This window comes from Parus major, chromosome 20 (genome assembly GCF_001522545.3).
Source record: "Parus major isolate Abel chromosome 20, Parus_major1.1, whole genome shotgun sequence".
NCBI classification, from domain to species: domain Eukaryota; kingdom Metazoa; phylum Chordata; class Aves; order Passeriformes; family Paridae; genus Parus; species Parus major.
In genome coordinates, this window is record NC_031788.1 from 4,997,343 (window position 1) to 5,011,071 (window position 13,729).

At 50.8% G+C, this 13,729-nt stretch overlaps 1 protein-coding gene across 1 annotated transcript; it reads right to left on the reverse strand.

Moving 5' to 3' along the window:
* Nucleotides 1-1,257: 1,257 nt before the first annotated feature.
* MAFB (MAF bZIP transcription factor B) lies at nt 1,258-4,963 on the reverse strand. Its single transcript, XM_015647950.1, has one exon. It carries the CDS (start codon nt 4,279-4,281, stop codon nt 3,346-3,348), a length of 936 nt encoding a protein of 311 aa, XP_015503436.1. The 5' UTR covers nt 4,282-4,963; the 3' UTR covers nt 1,258-3,345.
* Between the last annotated feature and the right edge of the window lie 8,766 nt (nt 4,964-13,729).

Genomic DNA, 13,729 nt, shown 5'->3' on the forward strand with positions numbered 1-13,729 from the left:
CCCAGCCTTTTCCTCTGCAAACTCCTGTGCCCCCTTGGCAGGGCAGCAGGGTACGAGCTTGTTCTCCGGGCCTGACTCATGTAGCCGGGGGGCTGGGACGGGCCCCGGCCCCTTCCAAGCTCCCCCAGCTCAGTGGCTGGCCCAGCTGGCTCTGAAAAGGCAGGGATGTGTATGGGATTTAAGAGGGGGAGTTTGTTTTAAGTTACTGCATTTGCTTTTAAATTATTTTTTTTTCCACATTCTGTCCTTAACCTGTTTGTTCTTCAAAGGCGCATTATGCCATCCCTGCAAAGAACAGCTCGCTGCTGCTGGGACGAGGGGCAGGGCAGAGGGAACCAATTTTTCTTAGTTGTGTGGTACCTTGGATTTTGTTTTTAGGAAAGATTTAAAGTTCAACACCGCTTTCACACTTTGAGAGCAGCAGCGTTCAGACACGCTGCGACCCGGCTCAGGGAGACTTTTTCCCACACCCAGGCAAGGACCAGGGGCGATTTTTAACCTCCTCCTCCTTCAATTTCGGGAGCTGTGTGGTTATTCTGATGGATGGCGGTGGAGTTGCGAGGTGCTGAGCACTTGGGGGTGGCGGGGAGAGATCTGTCCCCTTCTCTAATCATCTAATGAGTCTTCGGGGGGGAAAAAAACAACCCCAAAAAGGAATAAATACAATGTGCACATGGAGAGAGGGAAAGCGAATGGGCGGCCCGGATCCCACAGGAGCTGGGGAAAGGACAGTTGTCCAAGTCCTCTCCTTTTCTAATGCAAAAGGATAAAAGAAAAAAAAAATAAAAAAAAGAAAAAGAAAAAGAAAATAAAAAAAGCGGGGAGAGGGGGAAATTTGGAAAATTGAAAGAGTCGCCAGGGCTCGGCCGCTCTCCCAGCCCGGGGCTGCCTGGGCCGGCCGGTGCCGCTCCCGGTGGAGCCGCGGAGCGCCGGGCGGACTCCCCGGCACAGCCGGGCCCGGAGAGGCGCTCCCGCCGCTCCGCTCCCCCCGGAGGGGTTGGGGTGATGCTTCCCCTGCCCCGGGCGAGCTCCGGGCCAAGCAGAGGAGGGCAAAGGCTGAGCGCTCCTACCCTGCGAGCAGCAGCGTTCCCGAGAGGGAAAAGCGGCCCCGATCCCCCCCCGGGCCGCAGCCCCCCACAAACCCGGCGCCTGCAGCAGGGGGAGGACACGGACGGGGCCACAACTTTTCCTTTCTTTCCTTTTTCTTTTTTTGTTTTTGGAACACGAGAGGTCAGAAAAGCAGGTCCCTCCAAGAAATGCCATTTCAATGATTTTAATAAGCAAAATAGGAAACAATTTTAATAACCAAAAACAGAAACCAGTCTGAATAAAACTACAATAGACCAGGTTTTTTAATATTTTTCATATCATAAGCAGGATTTGAAATTGATCCCTTCAGAACTTTACATGAAATAAAAACAATTTTTTTCCGCTGCTGCAATGTTTTGATTTCAACACAGTTGAATCAGTAAAAACCAAAGATCGTTTTCTGATGCATGACTAATATCCACAATATTTAAAACTGCAAGCACCATGCTGTTCATTACAATCTTGTTATTACTGTTAATTTATAAACTAATACAAACTTAAAATGCATCCGGCCAGCAGTGCCAGCTACCCTAAAAGGAAACTAAAAAATAAGTTTTCATTTTGGTATTTTTGTCAGTGCAACGTAAATCCTTTTACTGACCTGCAGGAGGAAAAAAAAAAGTAATAAAAACACCCATAAGACTCCAAACTACTACTACTATACAACTGCAAATAAATTTTGGCTAAAACTTTCACTCGCTGCATAGGGAAGCAGAGAAGCAGATTACAAATCATTGCAAAAGAATACACTTAAAAGTTGTATGCAGTATGTCTTCTTAAAAAAAAGTTTTAGATTTAAATGCTTTCCCAGCCCACTCATCAGCTGCTGCCATTGAGAAACCCAACTTCAGTGGCGACACGGAGCCCTCGCTGCTATCGCAGCTTGACTCTTAACGAGGAGGGTTTGGGGTTGTTTTTTTTCTCTTTATTTACCGAAAATCTAGGGGCAGTGTTTTTTAAATGGAACTGGTATCTCGTCAGTCCTTCGCTTCCTGAGTGTACAATCAGAAGGGAAATTATCTGGCCAAGCCAAACCACTCAGGCTGGGAATTGTCCTGGAGGAAAGAGCTTCGCTGCCACTTTAAGGCATCGAGTAGGTTCTAGTGACCGAGGAGGGTTTTTCCCTGTTAAGTTTAGGTTTGTCAATGCCATTCAGGCGTTTTTGCTTCTGCCCCAACAAACAAAAACCAAAATGAAAACTAACAAAAAAAAAAATACAACTTAAAAGTGCACCAGATATACAAAGTTGGGTTTTTTCTAATGCAAAATGCCCATAACTTTTTTTTTTCTTTAAGTATCTCTTTAACACCAAACAAACCGTATAACCAGCCTGCTGAAATGTTATTTTGTTTTCTGTGTCTTTTTCTCCTGTACGGTTTGAAGTAGCAGATATTTACAAGCTAACAACCATAAAAGAAAACAAGAGCAAAACCAACGAACAAAACTGCACAAGCAGTAAAAAGTTCGATAACTTGTGATGCTTTTCTTATTGATGAAACAAAACAACAACAGAAATCTATGATCAATGATCAACATGCTATAGTTAAACAAGAAAATGGTACAAAATAGAAATTATTACCATACATGTCCAGCATGCAGGATTAATATTTTTAATGCAGATTTTTGTATTTTTCTATATAATCAAGCAGGCAATAAAACTGATGAGTTTTTTTTCTTTCTTTCTTTTCTTAGATTGAATGTCCCATCTGAGTCCTGTAACTTATTTCTCAAAGCAGGCAATATATGAAGTGTTTGCATATATTGTCCTTTTCATTTATTCTCTTTTTCCAAGCAGGTAAATTGTGCATGAGATGGTGCTGTATATGTCCTCTCTCTTTCCAAGCAGGCAGTACATTATAGATGGCTTGTTCATTGTCCTTTTTTTATTATTATTCTTTTAAAGTCCATCTCGCTCTGCAAGCAAGCGATCTATAAAACGCTTCACTTGTCCTTTTCTCCTTTGCCTCTGTCTCTCTCTCTCTAACTTGCACACCAAAGTCAAAAAGTTGCACTTTACCTCTCCCAACCCCACCCCCAGCCTACTTTTCCCACAGCTACTCTAGAAGACTGGATGCTGGAAAAAAAAAAAAAAAAAAAAAAATCAAGTCTCTATTTTTCTCTCCTCCTTTCTCTCTAGTCAAGCAGACGGATGGATGGAGATGTCACAGGAGGGTGGGAGTGGGGAGAAAGGTGACAGGGGTCAGGTTTGGGGGGTGGGGAGTTTTTGTTTGTTTTTTAATTATTTTTGTTAAGCACTCACATGAAGAACTCAGGGGAAGACGGGTTGTCACTGGTGGAGCCGGCCTCTCTGAAGCCATTGCTGGCAAGTTTCTCACACTTGAGCTTGTAGGCGTCTCTCTCTCTGGCGAGCCGGGTCACTTCTTGCTTGAGCTGTTCCACCTGCTGAATGAGCTGCGTCTTTTCGTTCTCCAGGTGGTGTTTCTGCTGGACACGTTTATACCTGCAGGACTGGGCATAACCCCTGTTCTTCAAGGTCCTCCTCTTCTGCTTGAGGCGGATCACCTCATCTTTGGTGAAGCCTCGGAGGTGCCTGTTGAGCTCCCTCACGGACATGGAGACCAGCTGGTCATCTGAGAACCGGTCCTCCACGCTGCTGGAGGGGGGATGCTGCTGGTGCGAGTTCTGGAGCTGCTGGGAGGAGCTGGAGGAGGTGGAGGGGGTGGGAGAGGCCTGGTGGTGATGATGGTGGTGATGGTGAGGGTGCCCGCTGCCGGCCAGGTCTTCGTGAGTGACTGCAGAATACTGGTGGTGGTGTTGGTGATGATGATGATGGTGATGGTGGTGGGCCCGGAAGCCCTCGAAGCCCTGCAGCTGCTGGGACACCTGGTGGGACCCAATGAGGGCTTCGACAGCGTCCTCTGGGGTGAGGTTCAGCGCCTCAGGGTTCATCTGCTGGTAGCTGTTGGCCATCCAGTACAGGTCCTCCAAGTGGGTCTTCTGCTCGGTGGGGCTGAAGCTGGGCGAGGAGGGCACGGAGCTGCAGGGGGTGCTGATGGGGGTGGAGGACACGGAGCCGGCCGGCTGCAGGCGGGTGCAGTGCCTGCCCGAGCGGTCGTTCCTGCCCAGAGGCTCCTTCTTCACGTCGAACTTCATCAAGTCGAAGTCGTTCACGTACTCCATGGCCAGCGGGCTAGTGGGCAGCTCGGCTCCGATGCTGAGCTCTCCGGCCATCGCTGTCTTGCGGTCACCTCTCCCGGCGGAGGGGGCTGGAGACTTCACCCCAGCGCGCAGTCTGGCAGAGGGCTGGCCGCGCTCCCCTATTCCAAACCAACTTTGCCTTTCGCCTCTCGCTTCCTTTCCTCCGCTCCCCCTCCTCCGCAGCCTCCTTCTCCCGGCTTCTGGGGCTTCTTCGGTCCGGAGCAGCAAAGCCAAGGACGAGCCGGCCCCCGGGGCTGCCTGGCTGGCTCCTGGCTCTCGGTATCAGCGTTCGCCCCGCACCGCGGGCTGCGGCAGCACCCGGCTCCGAGGCGCCCGGCCGCAAGGAGAAAGGAGCGGTAGCAGGAAGGGCAAAAGCAAAACAAAACAAAGATGCTGCCTTCGGGTCTGTGCAGGAAGAAGAAGGTCGGTGCAAATGCTCAGCCCGTGCCCCCGGCCGGGTTTTGTAAGTCCGGAGCCCCCTCCCCGCGGCAGCCGAGCCCGGAGCCTGCCGCAACTTTCCAGCCCGAGCGAGCGCCGGGGCAGCGCACGGGCTACCGGCGGCGGCGGAGCTCTGCACGGGAGTTTCGGTGGCTCTGGCAGCGCAGGCGAAGGGGAGGGAAAAGGGGGAGGAAGGAGGGGAAGGAGGAGGAAAAAAAAAAAAAAAAGAAGGAGGAGAAGGGGGACGAGCGCAGCCCAGGTCTCTGCTGTAGCTGCCGCCGCCAGCGCTCGTTGTGCAGCTGTGATCACAGTGCAGCCCCCCTTGGCTTCTTATACGGCCGTGCCCGCCGAGAGCGCGGCGGGGGCCGGGGCCGGCGGCGGCCGCGCCAATGGCAGCGCGGCGGCGGGGCCGGGCGGGGCCGGGCCGAGACGTGACAGCTCCGCAGCGCCAGCTGAGCGCCCGCCGCTCCCAGCCCGCACCTCCGCGCTCTCCCCGGCTCCCCCTCCGGCACCCGCGCCTCCCCAGTTAGATATTTATTTCCTCGTATGTTTGTTTGCTGATTTATTTATTTATTTATTTCTCCGCTCCCTTCCTCCCGTGCTTTTCGCCCTCTGCAGCCCACAAAGGAGGGGGGACTCGGGGACGTCCTGCCCGTCCCTTTGTTCTAAATATAACAAAGTGCCCCTTTTTGCCCGCTGCCGTCCCGTAGCGGATCTGAAGGCAGGGAGCTTTTCCCCGCATGCCACGCACAAGCATCCACCCTTTCAACTTTATGTAAGCGGCCCCGGTGCGAAATCGGCCAGGGAAAAGCGGCCGGGAGCGAGCGCTGGGCTGCGGGAGGCGCCCAGGGGGATCAACCAGGAACCGGGAGCGAGGGAAGCGCCGGCTCCACAGGGCTGTCAGCGCTTCGTGTACTACCAGGGAAGTCCTCCCGGTTACAGGAAGCAAATCTCTCCCTAAAGTAAAGCAAAGGCATTGACACAGACAATTGCAAATATTAGGGAGATAAGGGAGAAAATATAATTACATTTCGGTTCTGAGGGGACCGTGTTTGCTTTCCTCTGCTGTTCCCTGAGTGACTGCATGTAAAACAGTATTCGGTTTGTAAGATTTTTTAGTTTCTTGGATTTTGGTTTTTTTTTTTGGTCCGGTAACAGGATTTTTTTTATTTTTTTATTTTTTTTTTAACATTTTGTAACGATTAAGGGAGATTAGGGCTTCTTTTTACACCGCTTCCATGCTCAAACAGACAGAAAGTGCGACCCCAAGTGTCCATATTCAGAATAACAGCTGCGTTTCACCGGGAGAAAACGCCGGGAAAGAGCGGACGGGCGGTGCGGGAGCGGCCGCGGGAGCGGGGCTGCCTCGGTCCCGGCCTGGCCGCAGCGCTCCAGAGCTGCGCCTCCTCCTCTGCACCTCAGAGTCCCCTGCACCACCCTCCCACCTCCCTATTTATTTAGCCAAAAGAACAAAAAAGTTCAGGATCTGCTTTCCCGAAAATGATGTAGAGGGAATTGCCTTTCTGGAGCCGGGACACCACTGAGGAGTCCCCGGCGGAGACCTTCTGGTGTGGGTCCGTCCCTGCGGGACCCCCTCGCCAGCTCCGCGGCGATACCCGCAGCCCGGAGCCGCTTGTCCCGCTCCTCCGCATCTCCGCGGAGCCGGGTGCAGCCGCGCAGGGAACCAGGGAGGCAAAAGTCGCTCAAAGTCCTCCTTCTACCCAAAAAGAAATTCCAGGGGGTCCCTCTGGCAGCCGGTTGGAGCAAAGAGAAGGAAACCAGGCAGAGAGATTTTATCCAAATGCTCTTTAGCGGTACAGGCGCGCCGGGGTTTGATTTCGTGTGGCAATGCCTGGTGCGAGTGTTTCCCCAGGACATTTGGAGGGACAGAACCCCCTCCCGACAGTCCCGGTGAGAGGCCGGCTCCGGCTCTCCCCACGCTGCGGTCCCGGGAGTGAGCGATGCCTCCGCACCGCAATCCCGGAGCGGGGCTGCGCTCCCGGGAGCGCTCAGAGCTCTCTCCGCAGGTCCCGCTGCTCCGAATGCGTGTGAGGGAGAACACGAGTGGAACGCACCCACAGCCCCGGGGCTCTCCCCTTGCCACGCAGCCCGCACGGGCAGCGCGGCCCCGGCGGTGCGGGGGACCCCGGGGTCCGCACGGCCACCGCGCTGCTGCTTTCCCATCAGTGCCAGATTTAGGAAATCGCCGCCTTTTCGCTGTTAACGAGCGGCCCCGAGGCGCAGCGAGACGGGGAGCCCCACGATGCCCCAGTACGGAGGGGTCCGCCGGCACCGGGAGGGGAAACCGGGCAGCGGGGCAGAGCGGAGCGGGCAGGGAGCTCGGCTGTCCCGGGCAGGGAGCTCGGCCGTCCCCGTCCGGCTGCTGCCGCCTCGCAGGGGCTTGGGGCTGCCCAGAGTTCCCCGTGCGGGTCCGCTGGACTTGTTATTTCTGAGGTCCTGGAAGCTGCTTGGGGAGAGCTTTATTTTTACCTGCACGTTAAACGTTATCTCTGCCACTGAGAGAAAGGGGACACTGGCGAGAGCCTGGGAAGCCTGGATGCAGCCCTGTAAAATGTGCCATTAGATGGATAATACTTTTTCCTCTCATAATTACTGAGGTATATTCACAAGGTGGAGCTACTGAAAGGCGGAGGGAAGCATTTATCTCCCTGTCCATACACACTCTGTCGCTTTCCTTAATCTTTTAAGCTGTGAACTACAGATCGGTTTTCAGCGTCCGTCCTCAGTCATGAAATTTCGGGGCACTTCCCGGGTCCGTTTCTTTGCTCTGCCATGCCTCGCTCCTTTCAAAAATCCATCCCACAAAACTTGCGGCGTTAAGCGGCTGACTAAAGTCAGAACCGCTTCGTGCCCCGAATCCCCAGCTGTTCATTGTAGTTTTTAATTCAGCCATCAAAGGTTATTCTCGATGGGATTTATATGTTAGGGGCGTTTTAAATTATATGTATATATATATATATATATATATTTATTTTAACAAGGATTAGAGGAGGAGTAGCGCTGCTGAAGGGTTTCTGGGCTGAACAGCCCAAACGAGGCAGCTCAGAAGTGTTTCCCATCCGAGTGATCGCGGTGCTGCGAGCAAGGGGAGAGAGGGAGCTCCGAGCACCCCGGCCCCCGCACCCTAAAAGCCACGGCGGGGCAAAGCGGGGGCTGCCGGCTCCTCCGGGAAGGATTCCCCGTCCCCTCCTCACCCGCGCAGGGGGAAGAAGAGGCGCCCACATGCCCTGCCCCGCAGCTCGCCTCCCCACCGAGCACTCCGGGCAATTTTTGTTTAATTGCGACTTTCTTCCCGCATCCGAAAACCGCTAATCCAGCAGCTTTAATTTTTTTTTGCTCTCTGTATTTTAAGATCCGGTTTTTCAAGGTTCGTTTCGAGGAAAAAAAAATTACTTCTTCCCGCTCTCCCTTCACTTCCTCCTGCCTTCCGCAAACTCCCGGCCAAAATCGGGACGAGTTCAGAGAAAATGATAATGTCATTTCTGATCATCTCCGGAGGCACCTCCGCCCAGGGTAGGGCAGGAGGGGTCCTGGAGCCACTGAAATTTGAAATCTTTCCCTTAAAACTGCAACATACAGATCCCTACCGTGTTTGTTCAGGTAGGGCTCTGTCTAAATCGGGTCAGTGACATTTAGAAAGGGAATTACATTACATTGGCATCCCATTCCCCAGTTTTTAAAAATATCAGGTATAGGTACTCAGATGAAAATTAAGACAACTGTTATGTATGTAGTTTTCCATGCTCGGTTCTCTGAGAAGCGCTCCTAGGTTTTGGTAGCTGACTGCTACTTTTACCCCAGAATTAGCTCTCTTTTTATCCCGTAACATCAGCGAGAAATGTTGACTGAAATGGGAGATTTGTTAACAAACATAGACTGAAACCTAAATTACCCGTGGCTGGCAGCCGGCACTGATGGAGGAAAAGAGCATCACTTTCCTAATTCCTACCTCCCCTCGCTTGATTTTTAATTTCTCAAACCACAGGTGGACACGGTGCTGGCTGTCAGGATTTTTTCCCCTGTGTAAGCAGCGAGGGACCTGGTTAATCATCTATCGCAGATACATGTGCATGAGAAAGAAAAGTGTTGATGTTTGCTTGTTGGGGCTGATGGGAATGGCCCACGAATTTAGGATTAAATTACTACTGGTAATCATAAGGCTTTGTTTCCCCTCGCTCTCTCTTTTCTGCGGGGATTGTCAAAGTAGAGCGGGCAACATTATTCGGACAAAGTCTGGAGGGCGGCTTTGCTGTATAAAATAAGCAATTGAACCCTTTTGGGTTAACTGGGACCTCTTCAGATTTTAGCCCGAAGCGGTTAAGAGCCGGGCAAAGCCCAGTACTAACTCTAGACACGTTTTCACAGGTGGATCTGGGAGAAGGGAGCGGAGCAACACTTCAGAAGGGTAGGTTTTTAGGGGGGTATTTTTCTTTCCCGAGGTTCTGCAGTGTCCAGCGTTAAATCCCTGCCGAGCAGGGGGCTCAGGGTGTGCGGGCGGTGCGGGGCTCGCTCTGTCGCGGGCACGGTGAGCGCTCCCGGGCGGGTGTTGCGGTACGGGACAGCACAGGAGGGTTCAGGGGGAGATTGGAGCCCCCATGAGCGGGGCTGTGCCGGCAGCGGGGGCCCTGTGGATCCCCCGGCCCTGGCGAACAAGCCTCAATTCCCCGAAACGCTGCAGCACGGCTTGGGGACACTGATGCGGGTGAAAGGGGGGAGCGACGGCTCCCGATGGGGGAATCCCCGTGGGCACCGCACCAGCTCACGTCGGGGTGATGCCCAGGAGAGGCTCTCATCCCGGCGAGGTTCGGAGGATGCTGAGCCAGGCAATGGGGATAATTTTCTTTTTGGAGGGGAGAACGGCCCCCCGGGTGCCCCCCGGTGCTCGGGGTTAGCCCGGGACCGCGGCGCGGGCCGGGGGGCTGGAGGGGAGCGGCTGCTGCTGCTGCTGCTGTGCCCCAGTGCCCCTTCTTGTGCTCGGAAAGAAGCACAAGCCCTCCGTGGCACCCTCTGCAGTTGGCTCTGGGTCTCGCTGCACTCCGGGGTTGGGAGGGGGAGGTGGGAAAGAGAGTGATTTCCAAACCAAATGGCATCATTTCACCGTCTCCTACAAGGGTGCCTTCGGCAGGGAGGCAAGAAGAGGGCAGAAACATTCTGTTTCTCATTATTTCTTTCAGCCTTAGTCCCATCATACCGTGAATGCATAGGTCCAAACCTGTTTCCAAGAGAATTTGTCTCTCTCACCATTTCCAAACTCTGAAATCTCATCCTAGCCTCCTTCTCCAAATACAAGTTCTTGTTATTATTCCCCTTTCCATTATGGTGAAAATTGTTTCTAGCAGATACACCTGATCCAGAAGCCCAAAATCCCCCGTTTGAGCCTTGCTAGGACCAGCTTTCCTCCTGTGCTTAGCTGAGTCCTGCTTCCCACTTGAACCATGGCATCTTGAATTCATTATCTGAGCCCTTTTAGGAGCTTGTAGCCAATAAACAGCACCAAAACCTTTCTGAGTGATCAGAAGTCGCCTTTGGGGACTGAAGTAGCCAGAAGAAGCTGAAGGACTGTAATTGCTGCAGCTGTATCTTGCAATACCATTTCATGTCATTCAAAGGCTTTTCAAACACTTCAGAACTTGGACCACATCTTCCTAGAGAAAAAACTTTTTCCTGCTTATCTGCTTCTCATAGGATTTCAGATGTTTGGTGCACAGACACCTGGGTGGAAAAGGTGATCTTTCCAAGAGATTTCAGTTCCCTTAGAAGAAATATAGAAAAGACAGATGTCAGAGAGACAGGAAAGGTGTCCTGGACCCTGATGACACAAAGTTATGAGAAGCCAGGAAATCTTCCAGAAAAGGTCAACAACCCTTTCTGGCCAGAGGCTGTTGCCTGTGTTTTCAAGGAGCTCAGTCGGAGATTTGCTTGATGATCAGATCTTTAGCAGCCAGGAAGAAGTTCTGGCCTCAGATGTGCTTGAGGAAACCCAGGACCATGGAAACATCTTTTCAGAAGGACAGTGTTGCAGGAGGTTCAATGTCCACAGTATCAGAAAGGCTGCTCCAGCAGGGCTGAGTGCATCCCTGGGCCCTTGAAGGATCAGGGGGATGCTATTGCAGCCCAGGAGTCCACAGGCATTTTCTGACACCCACTCGGACCTGTATCCTTTCATTCAGACTGATTTGTAATTCCTTTTCATTGCACAAAGTCCTGGATCAAAAAAAAATGCTTATATAGAGAAAATTTTTGGAATTCCCTTTCCAGCATTTGCTGCATAAGGATTTAAATATAATCACAAAGCCTATACTGTATATTCTTTTTGCTCTTTCCACCTTTAGGGCCCATTAGGGATTTGGTTTTGCTTGTGTTTTGACAGCCCCTGTATATATGTATTTGTGGTTGTTCCGTACTGTTTCCTGATTTAATATCAGTGCAGTTACAGGAGAAGGATGCACCGTTAGCATTTTTTGCTCAAAGTATTTTTCAAGCTCCTTTTTGATGTACTGGTCAGGTTTGCAGCTTCTGTGCTCTTGTGGATCAGAAGAGGAAGGATGGGGTTTGTTGTGCTCTTTGGGAATGAAGCTCTCTGTCCACCTAAGGAATTTCACTGTCTTCCTCCTCATAGATCCAGGTGCTGGAGAAAAGTGAGGGAGTATTTAGGAGAAGACTGTTATGCAGTTTAATTAAAGTCCTTTTGTGCATTTCTGAGAAGTAAAGATAAGCCAATCTGGAAACAAGGCGGCTTCTGCAAGCCTCCCCCTTCCTCCCCAAATATTTTTAAGTGAAGGGGAAAAAAGAGAGACAAGAAAAGGGAACAATTCTGGGGAAATGCTTCTGTTTGCTTTCCCTGTTAGTCTGAGGAACCCTTACTCAATTGTTACAAAGACAGGAGAAAATAAAAGGCTCCTGATCTTTGTTTCTTTTACACATAAGCCGATCCACAGCCTTGAATAGCACCAGACTGATGATTTAAAATCAGACTCAGAGTGTGAATTCTGCTCCATTTGTCCAAAGAAGATATTTCTCTCATGGTACAGCTTGTCCTTTTGTCTTTAGGAAATAAAACTGAGTTTCAGCCTGTGTGTCTGTGGTTGCTGTGTGTCACAAACACCTCCCAGATTAAATCTCACTAGATCTCCAGAGCCTAGAAAAGCTGGAGATGTTTCCCATCACTGACCACTACCAGGATCCTAAGGAGGATCCGAGGGGGTGGATCTGACACGACTGGGCCAGGACATGGGGAGGGCTCGTGGAGCTGACTGCTGCCCCTGGGACAAGCTGCAGCTGCTCTGTGACTATTGCTCTGCTCCCAGAGCTCCTCTGCAGAATGGTTAAATGAGTTTGTGCAGGAGAGCTGACAGCACAGCGGCGCTGCAAATTCTCACCCTCTGCTTCCCAGGCTGATTGCTCTGCGGCCAAGTTAGCCATGGATCATCCTGGGATCCCATAAACAGAGTCTGCACCCCTGGGCTGGAGAGGGACACAGGGGAGAGCCTCAAGGAGAGCAGCAGTGTGAGGTGAGCACAGGCTGCTGTAAGAGTGAAGCTGGCCAGGGAAAGTTCCTTCACTTCTGTGTCTATTTTAATGGCAATCCAAAGGGGAATTTCAGCTTTGCTGTACCAAGTGAGATAAGTTCTCTCTGGCAGGATCAATTCCTCATATGTTAGTGGAGCCAAAAACACACCAAAATTTCCAGCCTTTACCCTGCTCCTGCAGCAATCAATAAATGCCCCTGATACAGCAAGTTCAGTTATACCTCTTTGGCCTAACAGCAACATGGGCATTCATTAGGTTTGTAAAATACATATATTAATATCCAACATGGCTGAAAATTTAGGAAAAAATATTCCCTAATATCTGTGAACTAATCTCCACATCCAGAATTAACCACTGCTTTATGCATTTTGCATAAAATGCATTGTGAAAAAAGAGATCAGAGACTCCTGGACAGCTTTCTCTAGGATTCTCCAGGCTTTCAGTGTGAGTGTCCTGTTTATCTTCAGCACTAACTCTGTATCTGCAGGGGCTTTAATAAGTGTGTTTTCATCCTTCACACATCCAGATAAAGAGCTTCACCCCTTAAAGCTGTGATTACACCTCAGCAACCTCTCTCTTGGCAATGTATATGTGGTTTCTGTTTTGTGTTGTTTTCCTGGCTTGAGTTAACACATGTTTCAAGCCTCTAGTGTACTTCTTTAATAACTGACTTCTATAAAAAAAAAGGAGAAGATGGAGAATTTCATCCAAGAATTCCCAGCTGGAGACATCTGTTCAGCAAGTCACCTGATGAACAGCTCTAACCAGCCAAGTGTGAGTTATTTTTATTGGTTCAATGTTTTAAAAATAGATATTTTTTTTTTCTTTTAATTGATACCTTTCTAGTGGTTTCCTTCACTGGTCTACATGGATTTGGATTTATTTCTCCTGAAGGACTAGTACAGCCCAAACAGAGTGATCCATTCCAAAACCCAGCTGACCGGCTGAAACCAGTAGGAACCAGTTAAATGCTTGAAATGAGGGTTTCCACTAGGGTAATCAAGTTTCCCAAGAGGTGATGGATTTGATGTATAGCCTGTCATGATGAGTTGCAGGCACTCAGCACCTCTGAAAATCAGGCCATAGCAGCTTTCAGCAAATCTAAAGAGACGGGGAGTGCGGGTGCGAGCCGGAGCGCGCCGCAGAGAGGACACACGTCTTCATTGATCTCGAAAGGCAGGTTGAACTGTTCTGCTTTGAATCACATGATTTGTCATGTTATTTAGCAACTCTTAAGCTTAGGTGAGCTTGTAGGATCCTGTCTGTGCACACTCAGCCCTGATCCTCTCCCAGTTTATTTGTCAGTGCTGCTAGCTGGCTCCTCTGCGAGAGGCTTGGTCCCACAGCTCCCCTTGCAGGACTCCCTCAGGTGCTGAGCATCCCCCTGCTCTCTCCTCCCCACCACACAGCATCAAACAAAGGTGCTTTCCAGAGGGCAGGGCTGGTGTGTTTGATTTTCCACTTCTCTGTGTTCTATCTGGGAAGACTTTTG

Bases quoted from the DNA above. Each gene is read 5' to 3' on its own strand.
- MAFB (XM_015647950.1), bottom strand. From the start codon at position 4,281: ATGGCCGGAGAGCTCAGCATCGGAGCCGAGCTGCCCACTAGCCCGCTG.